The sequence below is a fragment of the Balearica regulorum genome, chromosome 4 (genome assembly GCF_011004875.1).
Source record: "Balearica regulorum gibbericeps isolate bBalReg1 chromosome 4, bBalReg1.pri, whole genome shotgun sequence".
In the NCBI taxonomy this organism is placed as follows: Eukaryota; Metazoa; Chordata; class Aves; order Gruiformes; family Gruidae; genus Balearica; species Balearica regulorum.
In genome coordinates this window covers 29989954-30014049 of record NC_046187.1, presented here as the reverse complement: position 1 = coordinate 30014049, position 24096 = coordinate 29989954, and the positions used below count along the sequence as shown (strand labels likewise).

At 40.8% G+C, this 24096-nt stretch overlaps 1 protein-coding gene across 10 annotated transcripts in view; it reads left to right on the top strand.

Moving 5' to 3' along the window:
- Nucleotides 1-23481, top strand: part of PDLIM5 (PDZ and LIM domain 5) — a 128558-nt gene extending 105077 nt beyond the window's left edge. For all 10 annotated transcript variants that reach the window (XM_075751592.1, XM_075751591.1, XM_075751593.1 and 7 more), the window contains 5 exons: nucleotides 7791-7965; nucleotides 14327-14507; nucleotides 15501-15621; nucleotides 19495-19610; nucleotides 20261-23481. In XM_075751592.1, the coding sequence (XP_075607707.1) occupies nucleotides 7791-7965; nucleotides 14327-14507; nucleotides 15501-15621; nucleotides 19495-19610; nucleotides 20261-20350 (683 nt within the window). In that variant the 3' untranslated portion in view covers nucleotides 20351-23481. The remainder of the gene's footprint in view (nucleotides 1-7790; nucleotides 7966-14326; nucleotides 14508-15500; nucleotides 15622-19494; nucleotides 19611-20260) is intronic.
- Nucleotides 23482-24096: the final 615 nt, after the last annotated feature.

Sequence of the window (24096 nt, the reverse complement as noted above, 5' to 3'; positions counted from 1 at the left end):
CAGAAAAATTGCTCCCCAGGCAACTTTGAAAAATTCTGCTATTTCCTTGCAGTTGTTTTCGTGTGTTTGGTAGTCTTGCATTTACCATCTCTGGAGTTATCCTTAGTGTGCTGTCTTGCTGCATTTTTTCTATATCCATTCCCTCGGTAATATTAGAACTTAAAAAGGAGAAGAAAATACAAGCCTGCTCCTAGGTGTGATTTGACAACCTGTCCTCCATATACTGACAGTTTGGGTCTTTGTCTCCTTCCTTGCCACTTATTTAAGGAAAATAAGATAAAAATCCAGACCGTAACAGCGTGGGGAGTTTGGCCAACAGGTCAAACAGTATGAAGTTGGTGAGAGGGAGGAAGGCACTGAGATTTATTGTGCTATTCCAAAATGCTTGTCCTGCCGGTAAGGCCTTGCTTAAGGTCCATAAAGGGATGGACTGCGGCGCTTTCTGTCCTTGTCACTTTTGTTCTTCTGTGTTTCATTTGTAATTACCCCAGCTGCTATCTCAGTTCTGTTCACCTTACAGGCCACCCTGACTAGGTAAGTTAAGTCGATGGTCCATCAGCTTTGGGAATACTTTTGCATGGAAAAGGCAACCGAACTGTTGTGTCAGCATCACCTTGTTCATAAAGTTCTACAATTTTGTTTTTAGGGCCATCTCATCCCAATTAGTTTCCTTTGTAGAACAGGAAAATAAAGGCAGCAGTAATTATAGGGGTTCAAGGACGTACGTGCTTGTTAAGGACCGTGGTCTGAACTTCGGGAAGAAACTGGAGTAACACTACGAGGTTGTTAACACAAATCCTTATATTGTTGGTAAGGCCTCTGCTAGAACAGAGTTCCAGTACCTTTTACTGAAAAAGATTGTTAAAGATTGCTCCTCCACGATGCAGTCACCATTCATAAAAACAGAAAGCTTTGTCCATAAAAGTAACATGATTGACAGGTCACAACATAAAAGCTTCCTGATCCTGGTGTATGGACTGTTATTCTTATTAATTTTTCATCTGATCTAAATGATTATATCATCATGTGACAGCAAACCACAAGAATTTATTCTTACAAGTTAAGTAATGTTAAGTCACTTAGCCAAGCAAAACCCATTGTGAAACCAGAGTAATTTATAAATGTCAACCTTAATTTGACGGTAGTATGAAATTGTAACTCCTGCAGACATGGTGAAAAAATTAATATGTTTCTAAAACTTGAATGTTTATATTTAAGAAGGGGCAGATCATAGTAATGATGCAGAAATGTACCACCTACTTGTTGGAGGCAGAATGACCTCACTGCAGGATCTGCTGAACAGAAGCTCATCTTTCTGTTACAAATATGACCTTAAACAATTTTCCTGTGATTTGATGTTGCTAAATTCATGTGCTGTTGCACCAAGCTGTGCACTTAAACTAATTGCGTAGGTAAATCAGATAGATGCATATTCCTGACTCTAGTTGTTTAAACAGAGGTGAAGAGATTGATTGTGTGGTTATTTCACACCCATTGAGTGGGAACATTCACCGACTTTCAAAACTAGATGGTCATAGTCTTTGATTTGTTAAAAAAGCAAGTAGCCTCTTGTCACGGACTGACTCCCCAGATCAGTTCCTCCTCATTCACTAGCACCAGCTCAGTGATGCGTCCTTTTCAGATGTACAGGCGTAGGACATCCAAGAATTATGCCTAATATTTGTTCAACTAATGACAAGTCAATATTCCTCCGGTAAAGGCATTCTTACGGCTGTTCAGTGTTAAACACCAGCTCCGTGAAACTGGCAGATAATGTGTGTGTGAGCGAGACTGGACAGTCATCCTCTCCGCAGGCACAGTCAAGCTGTCGAGGTCAGAACAGGAGCTAAAAGCGAGGGAGGCAAAACGTTACCTGCGGAAAGCTACCAAATGGATTGCTAAACTGTCACTTCAGAGAAATGAAACACTATTGTACAGATCTCCGTTTTTAATTTCTCCTCGAGGCACATTTTTGGTAAAAGCGACGCCAGTTGTGCCAAATTTGTGACGGTATGTGATGTAACAAATCACAAGGAGACAGGCTGAGCGAGCCAAAACCACCATACTCATTTTAATTAAGATGCTTTACAGCTAATTTAGCCAGAGCCTTTCTGGTTGAAAGGCTGGTTGCTAGCACAGGAACTAGCTCCTCCAGTTGCAGGGGCTGTTGAAATTGGGCCGGGGTGACACCTGTTGTGATTTTCCACGGGGCGCATACCAGCCTTCCTGGGCATTTAAAGACATGATAATGGTTTAATCCTTCCTGTTCTGCCTTTTAATCAGCGGCGGTACTGCACTTCCTAGACTCCGTAGGAAAGAAAAAGAGAACTGCTGAACGCAGGGCTTTGGGGTTTTTTTGTGGCTTGGGTTTTTTTCTCCTCCCCTCTTGCTTGTCCTGTAGCTTTCTCCATTGAAGCTGTGCGATTTCACGCAGGCCTGGGAGTGGATGGGGTGTTATATATGGCTAACGTAACGAGCTGACAGCCGAGCTTTTCAGACACGTCGCTTCATCCGGCCATCTGTTTGGTTTGGAGGGAAGGAACAGGAAGATTTCTTACTGTACAGATATATTAAAAGACAGTAAATTGGATGTATGAAGCTTTAGATTTTCCATTTATAATACAGTAGTTTGATAGCAGTGTATAAATCACTGAGTTAGAACACTTTAAAATGAAGTTCTGGCACTCCCACCCTTGAAGTAGCATTGTTATTTATAGATATTACATGAAGTCTGATGTTATGTTTAAGTGAGCGTTAAACAGTTCAGGCTGTTGTATTGTTGCTACGCACCGGAGAACCTCTGTCAAAGTGACTTTGGCACCGCTGCGTATCCACCTTTCTCCCTTTGTCTTCCAAACCTTTTGCCAGTGTTTGCAGTTATCCATGTGCTCAGCGATGGAACAGCCTATTGTTAATCTAACGAGGGCAAAGTCACACTGGGATTTTTGAAAAAGAAAAAAAGCCAGTTCTTTACCTTGCCTAAAACTTTGTTAAATATTAAACTAGCCATACCAAGGAGTTTAGTGAAAGCAAACACTGAGGGTTTGCTAAACTTAAACCTAATAAAGTAGAAAGCTAATAGTCAAGTACAAGGTGTTTTCTGTTTTAGAAAAGCCAGCTATGACAATACACAAGTGCAAATCAACAGTGCTTTAGAAGGTTTGATTAAAGAGAGCGAAGGTGAAGTGAAGCCTGCAAAGCTCTGAAATTTGGCCACAGAGGTCTTTTCATGACTTGTGGAGAACCCAAACCTCTCTGGCACTCGGAGTAGAATAGGTCCTGATGGGGTATATAATTCTCATAAATTCTTTCTTTTATTTATTTATTTATTGTATTTACTTGTCATAGTTGATAATTCTTCAGAGTGAAAGTTGCTGTGCTCTGTCCCGTTTCGAGCAACAAAGGTGGCACCCAGACAATACGTGGTGAAGATTGTGTCGTGAGGCAGCTGGAGTGGTTTCCTTCCCCATCCCCACACAGTCATCGTTCGCAATTAAAAATGTGCATGCACCTCGCCAGATCATGGGTGCCAGGCACCTCCCCGGCACTCTTTGAGAACAGAGCTGCTGATGGGATCCGAAATCATACATGTAAAACGTAAAAAGCAAAGTATAAAGCACAAACCACAAGAGAGCTCAGACTGATTGCCAAGAGTTGAGAGGTCTTTGCTTAAGATTAGGTGTACTAATTTGGACCTACCTTATTATTACTGGTGTGCCCTGGTAAGAGCTTCTCATTGCAAGAAAAAAACCACATGCATAAGTTTTCCAGGTCTGATGGTTTTTTTCTTTGAATCATGTGGTTGTGTTTCAATCTGAAAGGTTTCCAAGGGAACAGGGAAGAGAAAGAAGAGAAGGAGAACGCGGCACCTCTGAGAGTGTCCCCTTCCTCTCTGCTTGTGGAAAAACCATCTTGTCCAGGAGTGTTAAACTTGCTCTTTTAGTAGAAGGGGTAGTTGGGAAACATCAACGTTAATTCGAAACAAGAAAACAGACTTAATATTTGAAATTCTGTGGGTACAAGAGGTGGAATATTGTTGGAAAAAAATACTGAGAATTCATATAGATTTTAAGTAGGGAACTAATAGTGGTGGTTTTAAAATAAAAAAACCCAACCGCACCAAACAAAAAATGCCACCACCAACAAAAAAAATGCTCCATGGTAATGAACCTTTGGTAAAATTGCTGGGGTGTTCAAGACATGTTTGTGGCCTATAGAAAGACGCAAGTGGGCAATAAAAGCTGTCCTCTAGCTGGTGTTCATATGGGAATGAGGAAGATAAAAGACTGAGGCAAATCAAGCGGTGAGAAAGGGAGAATGATCTATGGTGAAAAAAAATCTAGCAGAACAACTGTAGAAGGTTTACAAAGAAACCAGTGTAATAAATGTGGTGACATAGCTATTACTGTACTTTACTTGTGTATTTTCTTTAATAAGAGTATGGATCTAAAGAGATGGAGTCCTCTTCTTTAGGATGAAAAACCTGAACTGAAAGAAACTTGAGTCCATTTCAGGAATAGAGGGGAATAATACTGTGCAAGACCAACAAGGTCTTAATGTGAATACACCAGCAAAGAGAAAAATACTCCTTGAGAGAATGCTGTGGGGACAATTGTGAGCATGGGCAGGGAGCTTCCTGGCTTTACACTGGCCTCAAGAGATGGAAGAAGAGATCATTCAATATAATGCTTTAAGGTCTTGCTTTTCAAGGATTTTTGAGCAGAAGGCAACCTTTTCTGTCTCAGTTCTTAGCTGCTGATGGCATCTGCAGTGATCAATTAGATAGTGTTCCTATCATAGTAGACCAAATAGTGGCATAAATTTAGAAATGACAGTTGAAAAGCCTTTTAGAACTCAGTTTTTGACCAATATCCAAAAGTATTCTGGCAAATATAGACGTATCTGAAGGCTTAGGGCTTATTTGTTTTTCTCCTTATTCTGTTTGCACTGTGGCTGTGATCCTATGGGAGTCCTGCATCTGCTGAAGGTCTGGGCATTGAACTTGAGTGGTGTGGAAGTGGAGTGGGTCCATTTGCCTTTGCTGGTCCTCGCTAAATGCCCAGCTTGCTTTTGCTTAGGCCACAGCTCTTGCTTAACACAGTACTAATTTGTGTGGTTTATATTATGGTTGGCTTAAAAGAGAGTTTTTGTTTTAACATAAGATCATTAGTAGACCGAAGTTATTTCCTAAACTGATGGACTATCTCCTTCTCTCTTTTTTCAGTGCTTTGAATAACTTGGAAATGACTGATCTGTCTAACAACTCTGTAGAGAAAGTTTATGTAGATAAATTCTGCTCCTGGCCAGTAGTAACTTTAAAGTTGGGCAGTGTTCAGAAAAGCATCATTCATAAAAACAACATTAATGAAAGCTGTAATGAGACCAAAGAAAAGAGAATAATTGTGATGTTTGTACTTTTTTTTTTTCCTCCCCCTTTAAGCAAGCAGAAGGACTTTTTTTAACTCTGCAGTGCAAACAAGAGCTAGCTGATGTGTCTGAATGGGCTTTGGGATTCAGCAGATAACTCAAACAGAAATTAGTGATATACTAGAAGCTGCGCTGCAATTTGATTTATGGCAAAAGCAGTCTTCAAACAGATTTGGTTTTAGTGTGTATTTTTGTCTTCTCATGAAATGGGACCTGAAAATTAGAAAGCCATGTGTGATGACAGAGAAGGAAAGTGCTATTAATCAAAACCACTTTTGTTCATGTCTTCAAAGCCTTTCTGCCACCTTTTCCATTTTCATCTGTTCCTGTGTTTTCAGTTTAGCAGACATTTATAATTTAAAGTGAACTACAGTAGCAGAATGACTTGTTAAAGATCAAGCGCTTCTATTCCTAAATACTTTCTACTCAGAAATGCTGAATGTTTCTAGAATCAAGATGTTACTTTTTCAAGATATTGCAAATCAATTAATTATACATTAAATATAATCAGTAGTCTTGTATTTAAAAACAAAAAACACCCAAACAAAAACACAACCAAAAACCCGTGATGAACTGGTATACTTTTTGCTACTTCAGATACTGAAAAGGATCCAAAAATATGCCAGTCTTGAAATGACCTGATTTGAGAAAATTTGATGAACTGACCAGTTAAACAAAACAAAAAAAAGGTGTATGACTATATTGCTTCTTCATACCGAGAAAGAGTAAGAACAAGTAGGTATTGAGCCCATATCAGTGGATTAATACCAAGCATAATTATAGTACAAAAGTATTGGTGTTGAAAAGGATTTCTCTTCCAGCTGTGTTGCCTTAGCCTACAAATACACATGAGTAAAGGGGGGTTTTGTTAATTAAAGTTCACTGTATTGTGATTAAATTGTGTAGTGTGTGGCTATCTTACTTCTGTAAATAGCAAGGGATTGGCATTTCTGTTGATTTTTCTGTGTGTGTTTACTGTTGCTTAAATTACCTTCTCTGTGAATCAGTATGCCCCTTCCATTTCAGCAGGGAATGCAGTGTTTCACCTGAAAAGTATTTGCAACTTTTCTGTAGGGCAGAGGCTGATCAGCATTACATTAAGGGAGATAATGATAAAGGATTTTTCATCTTTTCCCTGGAAGATGATACAAAAAGATGAGAGGAAGACTAACACAAAGATTAACAGCTCCACAAACTAGTTATTTTGCAAAGCTCCATACCGATGCCCTGACCTTGTGTTGGAGAGCTGCATCGCTGCAACAGAAGCAATACCCTGTGCTGTCTGATGTCTCTGTCATGGCTTGGTTGTTTCTCTCTGAGCTTCCACTCAAATCTTAATTTCACTTCTTGATTTACAAGGTTTAGTACAGCTGCACGAAAGCCAGGACACTGAGTAAACACTCACGTTTTCTCTTGCCTGTGGTTACAAACAAACGGGTATGGAAATGGGGGGTGGGTTTTAGTGTACTTGAAAAAGAAAAAGAATTCTCCACTCGACAGGAATAACTGCCCCCATAAACTCGTGTTGCTGTAGCTTGTACGTTACCAAGGTACATACATCGATAGAGGAGAAAGAAAAGCAGAGGACTGTTTGTTTCTTCATTACCCTTGGCAACAGTATCATCTGTGCTTTTCATTTTTGTAAATGCATTTTTCGTACTCTGTAAAAGCTTATGGCTGTTCTGTGACTCTAAAAACCTGAGCACAAATGGAAGTGTGTGGATGTATACATTTCTGAACACGTCAGGGTTTTATTTGTGTCATAACTTTTATAAAGAGGATGTGAATGTGGCCTTTGGAGCACTTCAGATTGGCAGTATGTAGTGATCTAGACAAGCGTTTAAATCCAATTTAGAAATATGTTTCCTTATACAGTACTGTATTTTAAGTTCCTTTCCATGTTGTATTGAATGTGTACTCTTGTTTAATCTGTTAGTAATGACGTATGATCTATTGCACTCACTGTAAAATGTTTTGTGTAGGTATGTCATATTCTCCTGTCTCTGTTCATACACTGATATTCTTGGCTTCAGCTTTTGTATCTAAAGCAAAATAATGCCTTCACAGGTTGTATATTCTTTTGCCTAACTTCTTTATTCTTTAGTATGTTGAAATTTTTCCACTACTACTACAAGTGAGCCCAAACCATTCTGTGTTATTTAACAGACATTTCATAAAGTAGGTAGGGCTTACTGGGTGGGGGGAGGAGGGGAAAATAAGTGCTTTTTAATTTGTTCTTTTAAGTAGGCAGGTATACACTGGACAAAGATGTTAGGCAAATGTTGCTGGTTGCTTGTATTTCAAGATAATTTACTTGGTACTGAAAGATGGTCTTCTGAATGCTTTTGGTATTCTTTCCCCAGCTCCTGCCAGTGGATGGACATCAAACAATATTAAACCACCTGTAACAACTGCCCCGAGTGAAAAATTTGTGACAGCACCTCAGCTAAATGAGCAAGACACGTTGGTTCAGAGGGCAGAGCATATTCCAGCGGGAAAGCGTACTCCCATGTGTGCGCACTGTAATCAAGTCATAAGGTTTGTATCTGTTTTCTGGGTATACTCTTAGCTGGGTAAAAAACTGGCTGGATGGCCAGGCCCAAAGGCTTGTGGTGAATGGAGCTAAATGCAGCTGGTGGCCAGTCACAAGTGGTGTTCCCCAGGGCTCAGTACTGGGGGAGGCCAAGTCTCTTTAATTTCTTTATCAGTGATCTGGACGAGGGGATCGAGTGCACCCTCAGTAAGTTTGCAGACGACACCAAGTTGGATGGGAGTTGAACGGCTTGAGGGTAGGAAGACTCTACAGAGGGATCTGGACAGGCTGGATCGATGGGCCGAGGCCAACTCTATGAGGTTCAACAAGGCTCAGTGCCGGGTCCTGCGCTTGGGTCACAACAACCCCATGCAGCACTACAGGCTTGAGGCAGAGTGGCTGGAAAGCTGCCCAATTGAAAAGGACCTGGGGGCGCTGATCTGCAGCCAGCTGAATATAGGCCAGCAGTGTGCCCAGGTGGCCAAGAAAGCCAATAGCGTCCTGGCTTGTATCAGCAATAGTGTGGCCAGCAGGACTAGGGCAGTGATTGTCCCCCTGTACTGGGCACTGGTGAGGCCGCACCTCGAGTCCTGTGTTCAGCGTTGGGCCCCTCACTACAAGACAGACATTGAGGTGCTGGAGCCTGTCCAAAGAAGAGTAACAAAGCTGGTGAAGGGTCTAGAGCACAGGTCTTACAAGGACCAGCTGAGGGAACTGGGGTGGTTTAGTCTGGAGAAGAGGAGGCAGAGGGGAGACCTTATGGCTCTCTGCGACTACCTGAAAGGAAGGTTGTAGCCAGGTGGTTGTCGGTCTCTTCTCCCAAGTAACAAGTGATAGGACAAGAGGAAATGGTGTTAAGTTGTGCCAGGGGAGGTTTAGATATTGGATATTAGGAAAAATTTCTTCACTTCAAAGAATTATCAATCATTGGAACAGGCTGCCCAGGGAAGTGGTTGAGTCACCATCCCCGGAGGTATTTATAAGGTTTGTAGACGTGGTGCTTAGGGACATGGCTTAGTGGAGGACTTGGCAGTGCCAGATTAACGGTTGGAGTTGATGATCTTAAAGGTCTTTTCCAACCTAAACGATTCTATGATTCTATGATTTTATTCATCCTGCAGGCTCTCTGCAGCAGGGTTTTGTTTTGCTTTCATGGTTTTTGATTCCTTAGTCACAAGTGTTTTAAGGCTTCATTTCAATAATCACGAGATCACAAGAACGGTAGGGGTTGGAAGGGACCTCTGGAGATCATCTAGTCAGCCTTTCCACCATGGGTTTTTGCAGCCTCTTGAGCCCTGGCTTGGATTCTGCATCAGAAGATGCAGCTAACTCACATCACTTCATCTCTAGTGGTCAATTGAGTCCAGCTTATCATAGAACCATAGAATGGTTAGGGTTGGAAGGGACCTTAAAGATCATCTAGTTCCAACCCCCCTGCTGTGGGCAGGGACACCCTCCACTAGACCACGTTGCCCAAAGCCTCATCCAACCTGGTCTTAAACACTTCCAGGGATGGGGCCTCCACAACCTCTCTGGGCAACCTGTTCCAGTGCCTCACCACTCTCACAGTAAAGAATTTCTTTCTAACATCTAATCTAAATCGACCCTCCTTCAGCTTAAACCCATTACCCCTTGTCCTGTCACTACACTCCCTGACAAACAGTCGCTCACCATTTTTCCTGTAGGCCCCCTTCAGGTACTGGTAAGCCGCAATTAGATCTCCCTGGAGCCACCTTTTCTCCAGGCTGAACAACCCCAACTCTCTCTTGTTTACTTCCATTAGGTTTCTGTTCTGATAGTTCAATACCAGTTCAGTTAACATCAAGTTAATTTTAAAGGACTGTTTGCTAACTGATCTGTGATGGCTTGAAGAAGCTTTTCCTCTTCTATTGTATGTATCAAGGAGATAAATATATATGATCTGAATCCCCTTGAAGCAATAGAAAATCTTATACAAATTTCCAACATAGGTGCACATCTTTTCTAATCCAGATTTTTTGCTTCACTGCAAAATGGAAGATTAATATCAAAAAGGTCTACACACTTTTGGGATGAGATTCATCTGATTCATTGAACAGCTTGGCCTATACGATCGTTCTGTCTGTAATTAGTATTCTGACCTTTTTGTTCCCTGGGCTATGGATTTGGATTTGTGTCTAGTAAATAACATGCAAGCAACCGTGCATTTCCCTTCTTGTTACTGTCATTTCAGTTTAAAACCAAAAATAGCAAATCCACTATATGCTGCGTCTTGCATGCAAATAAACTTCAGTGACTTTTACAGCACCCGTGGTTTATCAGAGTTCACTGATGCTCTGTGCCATGGGGTCTCACAGCACAGTCCACAGATCACTCCTGAGCAGCCAACCTCTCCTCTCGGCCCTTAAACCACTTGCTGCTACTCCAGGCTTTCCTGCTTTGATCACCATTAAAAAGGAGATGAGCTCCCACCCTGTGAGTAGGCAAGTGTGTTGGTCCATGGAGCAACCTTTGCTCTTTAGTGGATGCATGAGGAGAAACTGCCGAGCCCTACTTGACAGTACTTAAGCCATTGTCACCTATTGTAAGTGACACCTCTTCATGAATAGTAATTGATACCCATGTCTAACTTCTTTGTAATTTCCTGGTGGTGTTTAAATCCTTATATTTCTTCATATGTTAAATGCCACCTCAATTATTAAAAGCAAAGCAAGCATTGTTTCATTCAAGGATGAGTTGACATGCATTAATCAATGCTGAATATGCCTCCTGTTCACAGCATACAGTGGATTTGAAAGATTGCAATAGTATTTGAATTCAAGTTTTAGCATAATTACAGTTCATGCCCTTAGTGGTAGTGTTACCTATGAAAAGGTAGGAGCAGGCTCAAGTGACATTGCATTGTACATCTGTTTTGAAGCCAAAAGGCATTGCAGAGTTGGTTACTTTACACTCAGGCATAGAATAACCATGGCTGGTTGAGCCACAACCATTTCTTAGAGACATCTTATAACTTTTTAATATATCTTTAATTATTCATACAGTGATTGAAGATTCCATTGTTTTTCCAAAGCTTTTCTTTCAAGTAAGCTTTTCTTTCCACGTCTAAAAGAATCAAAGCTGGAGGCAAACACAATTTCCCATGATCTACTTGCTGTGGCGGTCTGACAAACTTCTGACATTTCCTGATGAAGACTTCTGGCTCCCAGGCAGTCTTATCGAGTGCTGCAGGGCAGAGTTGGCTCTTCCTCTGAAATCCAAATGTGTTTTCCCTGGATCTCCATTGAGAACATGCTCTTTGGCGTGTCTGCTTGTGAATGATGATTTGGCTTTGTCACCTTTTCATACAGCTTAATTGTTTTTAAAGGCAAAAGGAGAAAGTACGAATGGCGCTTCCCTCCAGCTTCTCCTATACAGAAATTATATATTATGGCATTTTCTAGTGAGGAGAAGAAGAAACTTCCCAGAGTGCAGACTGCTGTATGGTTAACTGTAAAGTGATTGGCCTACTTAGCAGATGTGGAAATCTTTTTGATCTCTCTACCACCAAATTTCAGTTCTGGCTTGCTATCATAATAAAAGCCACATGAGAAGCTAGATTATCAGCATACTAATACATCCTGACCTATATCATTGCTACATGCAGAACCCAGATGTTTTAGGTGGCTACTAAATTTATGTACCTGGTGATCCTTTGGGACATAAGATTTTGAAATACTGTTGTAAATAGATCAGAATCCCTTTTAAAAAAAATAATTACTACTATTTGCCTTCATCTGTGAGTTTGGTTCACGTGGTCTAGATGGTGATGCCAGAAATTTGTTCAGAAATGCTTAGCATGTCAAAGTAGCCTGGGATAGAGGCATGTTCATAGTTGGATCATCCCATATCTTTGGATGGAAGGAATGTGGGGTTTTAGCACCACCTTTAAAAATATTTTCTAGTTGACAGAGGCATGTGGGATTTTTTAACTGTATTTTTCTTTTTAAATGAGGAAGGAAGGATGAAGCCATTTGCAGCCATCTTCCTAGCATTTCATGCCCTAGCTACTTCCCATCAGGTTGCGTGAGCGTGGGCATGTGGCCCCCTTGCTTAAATCGGGGCTTTAAACTCCTTTTCAAATGAATAGAGCAAAAAAATACCTTTCGTTACTGGAAGCTATCGTTTCAATTGCAAAAATATGCAGAGACCAGGAACACCTCAAAGTTCTGAATATCGTGTTTTAGTGTATTTTACATGGCAGGTGTTTATCTTTTTTATTTTTTTTTTTCCCCTTTTCTTTCTTCCACATGCTTTGGGACAGCTTTTAAGTCACTGGTATCATTAAGCTGCAGCGTCAGCTTGACATGTTTAAACTACGGCCTGATTAAAAGTAAAATTGTGTTTAGAAAGCGTTCTTCTGGACACGTGCGTGCGTGGAGTCAGCCCGCTAATGGAACACCTCGGAGACATTGTGCAGGGCACAGCCACAGCTGTCTGGGGACTTTGGGAAAGAAACTCCATAGATGCACTCTCAGGCTGTTCCCCATCCATTTGGTTCCTGTGTGCTATCCCGAATGGCTAACCTCAACATGTCAGAGCTGTAAACTCTGGAGAGCTAAATGCAGCAGATGTTGTAAAAATTCCTTCTCCTCCGGTCGCTAGCGTACTTGCTTTCTATTGCAGAGCTAACCGAGCCTATCGTTTCGGTGCAGATGGCCAGAAACTCAATCCTACCTGGAGCCGGGAGAGCCTCTTCGGTGTCAGCCCCGCGTTAATGAATCTGTTAAATTAGCCCGTGCTGACACGGTGCACTGAGAGCACTTTGTTGTACATAAGGGCTTGTATTGTTTGATCAGTACATAACTGAAAGGGCATTGATGTATAAAAGGTGCTTGTAGGGCGGCGGGAGGGTATCAGGTGAGGTCAGTGTTTGCGCTGCTGAGGCATCCACTGGGAGCGGGGGCCAGGGAGCTCAACCCCGGCTCCCTCTTTAAAGGGCTACGAGCTGCTCTGCAGGAGCTGCTTTTCACTGTGTTCCCTCCAATAATTGGAGGTGAATAGAAGAAACTGTTTCAGATTAAATATGTTCTTCATCTCGGAAGGTGTGCGAGTTGTCCTAAGTCTGAGTCCCTTATCTTTGACTTCTCATTCTGTTGAAAATGCATAGCATCTCTAGAGAAAATGTAGAAGAGAAATTAAAATAATTACCCCCTGCTCTCAATGAAGTTGTCCTTTGCCCGCTTATATTCCTATCTTAGAATCAGTATAACCCTGCAAGCAAATTTTAAGGTGTTTTTTTTTTTTCCCTTCTCTATTGCTGTTGCTTTGTTCATATGAAAATCTTAATTTACACAAAAATTTTCTTGTAGCTTACTTTTAAAAAACAAACAAACACAAACATTTAGCAACAGGGTGGCGATACTGGTACCTTACACTTTTTTTTTGCAGTGAAGTATTAGATCAGAGAAAAGTGATGCATTACTGAAAGAATGGCATCTTTATTGGTCTTGCAAAAATGGGAAATCTAGTGAGGGGGATGAACTTGAACCACAAAGTTCACTTGAAACCTAAATTCTGGAAGGTTGAATGTTGGTGGGAGCTCATTAAAGTAAATATGTTCATTAAAGAAATTAGCATCCTGAATATGTTTTCAAATGAATACAGATACAATGGCATATGCCTGGGATTTACGCGTTACAAGCTGAGAATTTTTCGTTGACTGCTAAATGGACAGGTTTATTAACCTTGTTGCATTAGACAAATGCTATTCATAGCACCATTATTTTGTATTTGCGAATAACAGAGGAGGCTCTGGTTTTGGAGAAAATGGTCCTATTTTAACTAGCTTCTGAAGGAAAAGGGGGGAAAAAAAAAAAGGATGCCTCACCCTCCCCCCCCAACAACTGGGATGGGTTATCCTGTAACAAACTTGTTGGATAAGGACAGCAATTGAATTTTTGTCTCTTAATGGAGTCAAGTCTGCTTGAATATTTGTGGCCTCGATACAAATGCACACTGAAAGAGAGCTGATCATATCTCTGAGTGAAATATCTATTTGCAATAGATGGAAATAGTTGGAAACATAGGAAACATCTTTCTTCTTCTCTTCCCTAGCAGCCACTTCGGCACTGTATCTACTGCAGTTCTAAAATAAGATTTCTGAAACGCAGTGAAGCGAAGAGAATTAGGATTTATTGTGGTCAGGTGTTTCTGGGAGATAGTTCAATGGGAATAGATCTAGTCAGCACTTGATGCTTTCTTAGAGCCCCTAGGAGGAAAGAGGGATGGAGCAGTGTAAGGTTTTGAACAATGTAGTAATGTCACAGAGGCAGGTTAAGCCTATTAACAGCTTTTGCAGGAGCCAACCCAGGGGCATTTGCTGACAAAATATCTTCTTTCTAATAGAGGACCCTTCTTGGTGGCTTTGGGAAAGTCGTGGCATCCAGAGGAGTTTAATTGTGCTCATTGCAAAACCTCCATGGCTTACATTGGATTTGTGGAAGAGAAAGGAGCGCTGTATTGCGAGGTCTGCTATGAGAAGTTCTTTGCCCCTGAGTGTTCAAAGTGCCAGAGGAAGATCCTTGGAGTAAGTGACCAGCATGGGGCCCGTTTTTAAAGTGGGAACAATAACCACAGTGTTCAGTGCTTCTCTGTAATGAAATTCCGTTTTATCTGGCCCAGCTTACATTCCTCCAGACATACTCTGATGTACCTTTTCAGCTCCCATCACATACTGAATATGTTTTTTGCTCTAATGTTGAGCCTTTTCAGTCTCTTTGAGAAAAGGTGGTGGTGTCTCCTCGGCTCTTCTAAGTTCAGCTCCTGTTTTCACCAAGCTGTTCTGTAGCTGTTGTGATTACTAGATTTTCTTGAGCAAAATGCTTTTAATTGGCAGCATTTTACAAAATTGGAGGGGGGAAAAAAAGAAAAATAAATAATCCTCCTTAGCTAAACTGAGCACTGAGGAACACGCAGGTTGGCTAGATGTGAAGTACTGAAATAGTCCCAGGGGTAGTGTAGAAAGACGCATTATCCTACTCGGCACTAATATCACTAATTTGAGCCCGCCAGCTGATCGTCCACTGCTTTACTGCAGACAGCAATGTCTGGGCTCTTGTGTAACTGGGGTCACGCAGGGATCTGGCGGCGCAATTCTCAGGTCATATTTGGCACTATAGCTTCTTCCAAAACAACACAGAGCAGTCGTGATGTCTTCTGATTAACTATTCACAGGCTCGAGGAGATGTCAGAGATGCTGCTTTTCTTATTTCAAGGGACCATGGTGGGTGAGATCTCAATTAAAATGGAAAAGGCGAACAAACGAGTTTTTAAATCTGTCCAACCCTACGTTGAACCTTCCAAAAAATGAAAAGTTGCTTATGACAAATAAGGAGATGTACCATAAATAAAGCACCTCATTAAGTTTAACATCAGCAGAAATTGAGGGCACAAGCCATTTTCAAAGTAGCAATAGGAAACAAAGTATTCTTGAAACAAATCGAGTGTGGAGGCATGGTCACCACAATCTAGTCATCACATCAAAATAATGTGTTAATAACACTTTTTCTAATCCCCACAGGAAGTAATAAATGCTTTGAAACAAACTTGGCACGTTTCCTGCTTCGTGTGTGTGGCCTGTCATAACCCCATCCGCAATAACGTCTTCCACTTAGAAGACGGCGATCCCTACTGTGAGACGGGTAAGAAGCAACACAACCAAAGTTTACTGCGGCTGGGCAGGGAAGCAGAGCTTGATAAGGTTGGAAAAAAAATTAGAATTCTTTTCTCTCAAGCTACACTTCAGAAGCATCCCAGCAAATTCATGTAACTTTGATATGTCAATTCAAAGCAGCATCAAGTGCTGTAGACGCTTTGAGTTTGCAACAGAAGTTGGTGAGAATTTCTTTATTGGCTTCGGCAGGAGCAGGCTTCTTGTCAGTGGTTTTCCTTGTTGTTCTTGTTAAACCCTGAGCTCTATCAGTGATACAGTAAAGTGTTAATTTTAGAGTGACTTTCTAGTTGGATTTAAAAGAATCTGGAGTTTATGTAAATCTGCTTATTTACTAAACAAGCAAATGCAGTTGAGTAATGTTTTACACTGAATAGCCTTATTCACAGCCGGGAGGGACTTCCAAGAGTAAGCAGTCTGCCCAGGAAGTGTTTTGCAGGATCAGGGGTAACATCTGTTGAACATAAGCTTGGGATGAAAAAAAAACCAAACAGGCTGTCAGGGGAAAAATACAGTGATACAATTATAGCACTTGAAAGCCTGATGAGCAATATTACGTGAAAGATGTGGCTTAGAAGTTCAGAGGCATTATGATTTGGTTTTTAGCACTTCCAGATAATCATATCTTTTTTTATTAATATGAACAGCTTTTATTTATGTTGGTTTCCTAGTTTGCTTAAAAGTTTCCACATACCCTTTCGGGCTATGGAAGAAAGAGATAATGTTTGGAAAACAATTCCACAGTATGGACAAGAAACAAAATTGCATCAAAATAATTTATTTTCACACTGCATGCTGTTTCACATCCATGGTAGAACCATCAGTCATACTTTTTCTGTGTTTTTCCTTCTCCTGTAAGGAGCATTGTAGTTTAACTAGAGGTGGAGGTGAATTGACCAGGAAGAGATTTAGCTTGAGATCCTGGTGTCCTGTTTGGAGCAAAGATTTCCTTCTGGGTTGATCCCACAGTCGTTTGCAGCAGGTGCCATGGAGAGTGCTAGGTACCGAAAGGGTGAGGAAAGCAGGCAAAATTTATCCAAAATTTCTCTGTCAGAGCAGCTTTAATGAGGTGTTGGCAGATAACGAAAGGACGTGGTAGGTTATTGCTAACTCAGTGGCACAAGTGGGGTAACGTGTTGCTCCTATTGAATTAGTGGAGCAGCAGAGGAAACGGATATACAAGCAGCATCCTCCAGTGTGACAGCATGGTGAAATTTCATCCTGAAACAATCTGAAGCTCCTAATCTTGAAACCATTTGATGATTCAAAAATAGTACTGGAGGAATCGATAACTCCCCTTTGGGTGGAAAGCTTGTGACCGGGTTTGTTCTGCTAATATTGAATTCTTGTTCTTGCCACCAAATAACCCATATGTTGTGCGGTGTATTGATTTGTGCTACTGTTACAACTCCTGTGCACAAATGCACACTTTTCTATACTGTGAGCAGAAAACACTGGGATAAAATGTCAAGAATATTATACTTCTTGCAAAGCTTATTTCTGAGATAGAACATTGCTAGCACGGTTAATGTAGACACGTTCTGTGAGGTGTTATTGGCAATGATACATTGTAATGGCTCTGGCTCTCTAACTAGATGTTAATTTGAGATATATTCATTCTTCAAAGACTTTTAGTCCAGCTGGAGTTAAGAGTCTATGACTAATTTCAAAGAAATAAGGAGTAAATGTCATTGCCAACTTTACTTCTTCCGAGTGCAAAGAAGGCTTCTAATTTTAAATCTGTATTTGAAACTATAACAGCATTAGTTATTAGTATTAAGCGGGTTTAATCTGCAAAACGTTCTGGTTTTGGATGTCAATGCTAAAATTAAATTAAAAGTGCAGATATCTACAACTTTGAACTTTTTAAAGTGGAGAGTTAATAACCTAGTTTTGAAAATGCTGTGTGCAGGAAGCATTGATATGTGACTGTATGAGAAGTCTGCCTTGGAAGACTTCTGTGGTATCGCAATTCAAGCATGCAAAAGCAAAAGAAAGCTGATGCCCTTCATTCTGCCTTATCTATTGCCCTTTCTTCAGAAGAAAAGCCAATAAACTTATCAACACAAACCACAGGCCAACTTACAAAAGTCTTTAACTACTGGCACCAGGAGGGTATCAGAAAAAGATTCTGTACAAACTGGAATGCAAAGAGCTGAAACAGTACGGTCATGAGACTGTGTCCTTCTGGGGTTTTGGACAGAGGTGTTGTACTATTTGATGTTTTTACTGTCTGTCTTCTGCTTAAACGCTTGCAAATTCATGCCAGTAGCATGGATTAATGAAGGCGATCGGTGAAGCGGTTTCTTGACTCTGTCAGCCATCAAGACCTTTGCTTTTCTGGAATGCTTATGTTTCCCGTCCTGCTGAGATGCCTCCTATGATGATGCTTTTTGAGGTCATCATACAGAATGCTGTCCTACTAAACCGAAACAGGACTCTTCCCTCATGCTTGACACATACGATAAGCCTGTGTAGGCTCTGTTGGCGTAAGCACTAGAGCTTCAGCAGATCTCTGTCATCTAGTAGAGGAACAAAATCTCCTTGCACCTTGCTTGCCACTCCTTATAGAACTCCTTGAAAACAACCCCTGACATCTTATTTTCTTCAGAGCCAGAGTGTTACTGTTAAGGATGAAATCTAAAGCTTCATTATGGTTGTCATTCTGTCTGTAGTTCATCTTAGGAAGATGTAATGTTGCATGACATTATGCATTTGGCATGGTAGCGTGTTGATCCCAAACTCTCTTGTCTTATAGCACTAATGCTGTTTGTCTTCTGTGCAGGAAAAAAGCATTTCCTTCTTAGAATGAGGTGTTTGAGAGTTGAAATGAATGGAAAAGGCCAGGCAACTTGGGGTGAAATTTAGGTCTGCACAGGTGGGCAGCGGAGGGCTGTGGTGACTTGTAGCCCCTGAGATGGCTCTACACGTGGAGAGGCGAGTTTCACACACTGAGACCATGAGAATAGGGGTGGGTGTCACTGACTCCCACCCAAATTTATACATGTATTTTATCCTGCTAGTCTGCCCTGTCTGTCTTTTTCAAGGTCTGCATTCAGTGGGGAATATGAATAGTTCGGTGCCCTTGGTTTTGGTTCCTGCTCTCTGAGACTGCTGGAAGAGATCTTCTCTGCTGGCTCCAGGGGAGCCTCCAGAGGGACAGAGTCAATCCAGTGCCTAAAAATGGATGGTGCGAATACCCTTCAGTGGTACCAGTCAGTAATAACCATCCTGACACCCCACTGATACTTTTTGTTAAATGCAATAAAAGCACTGGCTAAAGCCTCAGGTTTGGGTTTGGTTTGGGGTTTGGTTTTTTGGGGTTTTTTTTTGAAAGAGCCATGTAATAAATTCAGTGATTAGAAAACTATTCTGACTTGATCCAAATTGCTAGCCTCTGTTTAGGACAGAAGCCTAATGATTGTGTGATTTTTTGTGTATTCCAGTCTGGAGTAAATATTGTGCCAGAATGTGGGCAGGAGTTCGTTACTTGCTGAGGGGTCTGTTGTGTGCACAGCCAGGGTATGCTTTCAAGGCAGAGCCGGAGAGAATGTAAGGAGCGCATTTCCCCCGCGAGCACGCTATTGATTTCAAGGAAATGAAACACCAGGAAGATGGAAGCGTTGCTCACTTGAAAGGATAAGGAAGGGGATGAGAACTGAATTAGCAAGGAAAGGAAGGCATCCCAGTCTTTCGATCTAGGAGCTCTTTATTCAGCGTACCCAGCATTACAAAACTTGACAAGTGCAAAGCCACTGCCATTGAGAGAAAAGCACAAAGGTTTCAAAGGGTTGGTCTTGCTTTTCTGTGTATGCTTCATCTTCAAACCTGTTTGTGTTTGCAGATTACTATGCTCTCTTCGGTACTATGTGCCATGGCTGTGAATTCCCCATTGAAGCCGGAGACAGGTTTCTTGAAGCCCTGGGCCACACTTGGCATGACACTTGCTTTGTATGCTCAGTAAGTAAAGCCAGTCTACATTTTAAACAAACCCATGGCAGCAGTGCTTGTGCTAACCTGACCGATACAGGAGTTAACAGCTCAAACCTTTTTCAATCCTCTGAGCCCAAACAAATAGCACTTTCCCAGTTATTTGGAAGGTGTGTTGCTATTGTGAGCCTTTGGCAGCGGTCCAGAGGAGTTGGCCTGGATTGCAGCCATGTGTCCTAGCGTTTAACCCTTGGCATTTACCTCCTCGGAGCAAGCGTTCGAGGCCATACAGCAATGGGCTGCGTTTCTAAAGTGGCAGGAGTGCTTTTGACCTAAAGACACTGTAGCCAAAGTATTACCTGCTCGTATTTTATGACCAAAAGAAAGCCCCAATCCTCACGATGGGGTGGTTTTTTGGTTTGGGTTGTTTTTGGTTTTTTTTTAAATGCCAAACCTAACTCTGCTCCCAGTTAAGAGCCAATTGACTTAAAGAAAGGAAGGTTATGTTTACATCAACCATTAGTATTGCATCTAAATGAGTATCCCTGAGAAAAACATAATAATTCTTATTCTTTGAAGATATTTGTGCGTAGTACGATGCCATGATTTGGCATTCTGAATAACATATGCAATCCATCCATCTGAATTGGGTGATAATTTCTTTTTTTATCCCATTTCAGGTATGTAGTGACAGTTTGGAGGGTCAGACTTTCTTCTCCAAGAAGGACAAGCCACTGTGCAAGAAACATGCCCACTCTATTAACATCTGATGCTGGAGTTCATCTTGTGTAACAGATATACTGAGCAGAAAGAAAGGTTAAAATGTCCATGTTCAACAATTGGTTAAAATTATTTATGTATGTTTTTCTAAAAATGGAAGAGAAATGTGGAAACATGGGGGGGTTGGGGGGGGAGTTGTATGCTAATTTTTAGAGCTTTTATTGGTTAGGGTTTTGCTTCACAAAAAGATAGGAATTGGGAATTACACCCAAGTCAGACGATTACAGTGCCTTTACTTCTATCCTTGGCACATTACTGTATTGGTTTCATGATTTCATGGCCACATTTATACATGCTTCCGTATGAGAAGTGAAACCTCTGTGAAAATAAATATCTGATGTTAGAAGTCTTGGGTTTGCTGCTATTCAACAAATAAAAGGAGATTGGCTTCAGCGATCCGGATCACATTATTGCGCTGATGTTTTTTAAAGCGTGTCCAGAAGTATTGCAGCTAAACTCCATTAAAGAGGAACACAAAGCAAAGATAAGGTTATATGGAATATATAGTTCAACAGCTGATGATTTCATCTGATACTCATATGCAGGAAGCCTCCTGCACAATTACACATCCCTGTGCCTTTGGCAGTTAAATCTCTGGTGGGTCTGCAAAGGACAGAGACTTTAACAAAGCAGTGAGGTGGAGTGGTGGCTATGCTGGTGAACAAGAATAGTTTAGAAGCTGCTGCTTAGAAGAAAACATAAATGGGATACTGTTCCTTAACTCACGTGCTACCGGAACACCAGCCAAACAAACCTGCTCGTGAGGGTGTGTTTGACAGGATGGAAATGTCAGATCAGATCTTAGCAATAAGGGGGGGATGGGACACGACGACTTATACTCTTGTGTTTGCAGTTCAGGTTTTTAGATAGTTTTGAGTGCCTTGGAAAGGGGAAGTTGCACTGAATCTGCAGGTAACAGTGTTTTATATCCAGAATGTGAGACTCTGGTGTTGCAGGAGGCAAACTGCTGAAATGCAGCTGAGGACATTGTTTTTCTCTCCCTACATTCTTTACCATGTAGCTCATGAATATGTATATTGGTGGTGTGCCCGGTAGTGTACCAAAAACTTACTTTCTTGCTCAGCTGTTAGGATTTTTATTGCTTTAGGTTTTATTTCTCTCTTCTTTTCCCTCAGCTGTAAGGAATATATTGTTAAATAATATAATATTGAGTTAGGCAGCTCAGTATCTCTCAGTTCTTGCAAGGGAGCAGAGAGACAATGCTGTCATTATGCACATACTGCGAGCCAGGAGGCGTAGCCAGTTCTGTGGCTTGTTATGAGTTTTGCCTTCATACAGAGACTCAGCACAAGGCCTGTGCACCAGCTAAGTCCCACTTAACTTCAAATTAGGGCTTAAGTGGTACGGAGCAATTGTAGGCAGATAGGGAAGAGGTGGTGACCCTCTGCACGGGGCGAATTTTGCTCCGGCAGAGTTGCACAACAGAGAAGGGGGCCCTTTCCTGAAGGAAACGGAACTTACATGCTGTTTAATTCAACTGGGATGTCAGAGCTGAATTGTTAGTCTTTAGGCTCTTTCCAGTAGGCCTTAAAAGTAACCATTTACTGGTTTTTGAGGGGGTTTGTTTTGGTTTGGGGATTTTTTTTTGGTGGTTTGTTTTGTTTTTACTGATACAAAGGACAGGTTTATCCATAAAACCATGGGGAAAATCACAAAAAGTTGCCATGGTTGAGTAAAGCAATTGTAACCAGGATCAACAAAAGAGGAGGAAAGAAAACCAAAATTGCTGTACTGAAATGTGAAAAGCTATTTGGTTTTCTTATTAATTCAGTGAGACAGGTTGACATTGTGGGGCTGTTTCACTTTATATCCTGAAATTGTTTTTCTTCAATACTACCACGTTTCTTTTTTAACTTCTGGTGGTACGGAAGAAATGGCATAAAGCTGTTTAAAATGTTTACACACTTGTAGATGTACCCTTTTGTGAGTTTGGCTAAAATTCAGAAGGGTAGGAGCAGACTGATTAAGATACACCAAGATATGAGCCAGGTTGCTTTTGAAATTAGGTGGAAAGTGGAGAAATGAGACCTAGAGACTAGGTTTCAGTGCAGCTATATTGCACATGCGTCAGGAAAGAAGATGGGAAAGCACGGGATAAGGCATTTGGTAATTTCTGCAATTCAAACCTTGCTGTTTTAAAATAGGATAGAAAGTTTTCGGTTTGTCAGTGTCCTTAAAATCAAATTGATTTTGTTTAGTTTTGTAATTTTAATTGGAATTGTATTTCTTAATCCTTATGCTCTAGGGTTTGAAATTTTGCAGTTGTTGATGAATTTGAGGATAAAAGCCTGGAAGGCTCCAATAGTACTGCTTCATTTAGCTGCTTTGCCCTTTAATTTCTGCTTTTATCTATTTGTTTAAAATTTAAAAGGAAGCATAGAGTCACTGATACATAAATAATATTTAATGGCTCTACCAAATTATATAAATCAACTAAAAGGAACATAATTTTTATCATTATTTCTATAAGTGAGATTTTAGTAGAGCACTTTATAATAATGCCATATATCTCACTGAATATTTATTACCTTTTCTTGTTTAGGTCTATTTCATACTGGTATATTTGTATTTTGTTTTATTTGTAAGCCTGCATATTTACCTCTAGAATATTTTGACGTGTGAGTGTGTGTATGTGTATGTATATATACTGCTCTACACACGCATATATATGCGTGTACATTGAGAGACATACGTATATATACACATATACATATGTATATTTGACCACAGACTTGACATAGCAAAAATCAGCACCGTTCCATCGTCATTTGGGGATTTCATGAGATTCCCAACTATTTTTCATACAACACATGTATAGCATTCATGTTTTGAGGGAATGTTAGAAAGTCAGGAGAGACATGTTAGTAGCCTAACTACTGTAGTTTTTTGCATGCATTTTCAGTCAGTAATTATTTTTCTTCCAAAACTGTGCCTGTAAAAGAATCGAGTTTCACTCTGTTTGAAGGTAAAAGGTATTCATAAGTGAATAATTTTATGAATGATGACAACAGTTTCAATATATTGTAACTAAACAATTCAGAATTATGTGTAAATATAAATGCTTAATATAACAATGCAATAAACTTAAAGCAAAAGCTGAGTTGTGGTTCGGTGTGTTGGTCTGTTCAGTTGGGTACCTCTTTCTTCATGGAGCTACTCGCGTCATCTAGCCACATGAGTGGCTTTGCAAACCGGAGTAAGAAGGGGAACTACATCAGTTCACAGATTACTTGTTTGAATTTCTGGGGTTTTTTTTTCATTGTTTTACACTAAACAACCAGCTGTTAAGTCCTGGTGAGTTGCTTGCTTGTGTTTAATAGTCTTTGTCATCAAATTTTGGCTGTTCACACTTGCAAATTTAATTACAAGTAAAATACAAAACAAAATAAACCCAACACAAAACCCCAAACTCTATCTGTCCTCAGTTGTTTTGTGGTTGTTGGATGTTTTCTTTTTCTGAATCATAGTCAGTAAAAGTAAGTCATGATTGTGCATGTGAAAATGTATCATTTAAGTTGCTTGTTCTTCAGTTTTTTTGGAGATTTGCTTTACAGAAGAGGACCTGGAGATCCTGGTGGACACCAAGTTGACCATGAGCCAGTGATGTCCCCTTTGTGACAAGGAAGACCATCAGCCTCCTGGGCTCCATTAGGCAGAGCATAGCCAGCAGATCAAGGGAGAGGATCCTTCTTCTCTGCTCAGCCTTGGTGAGACA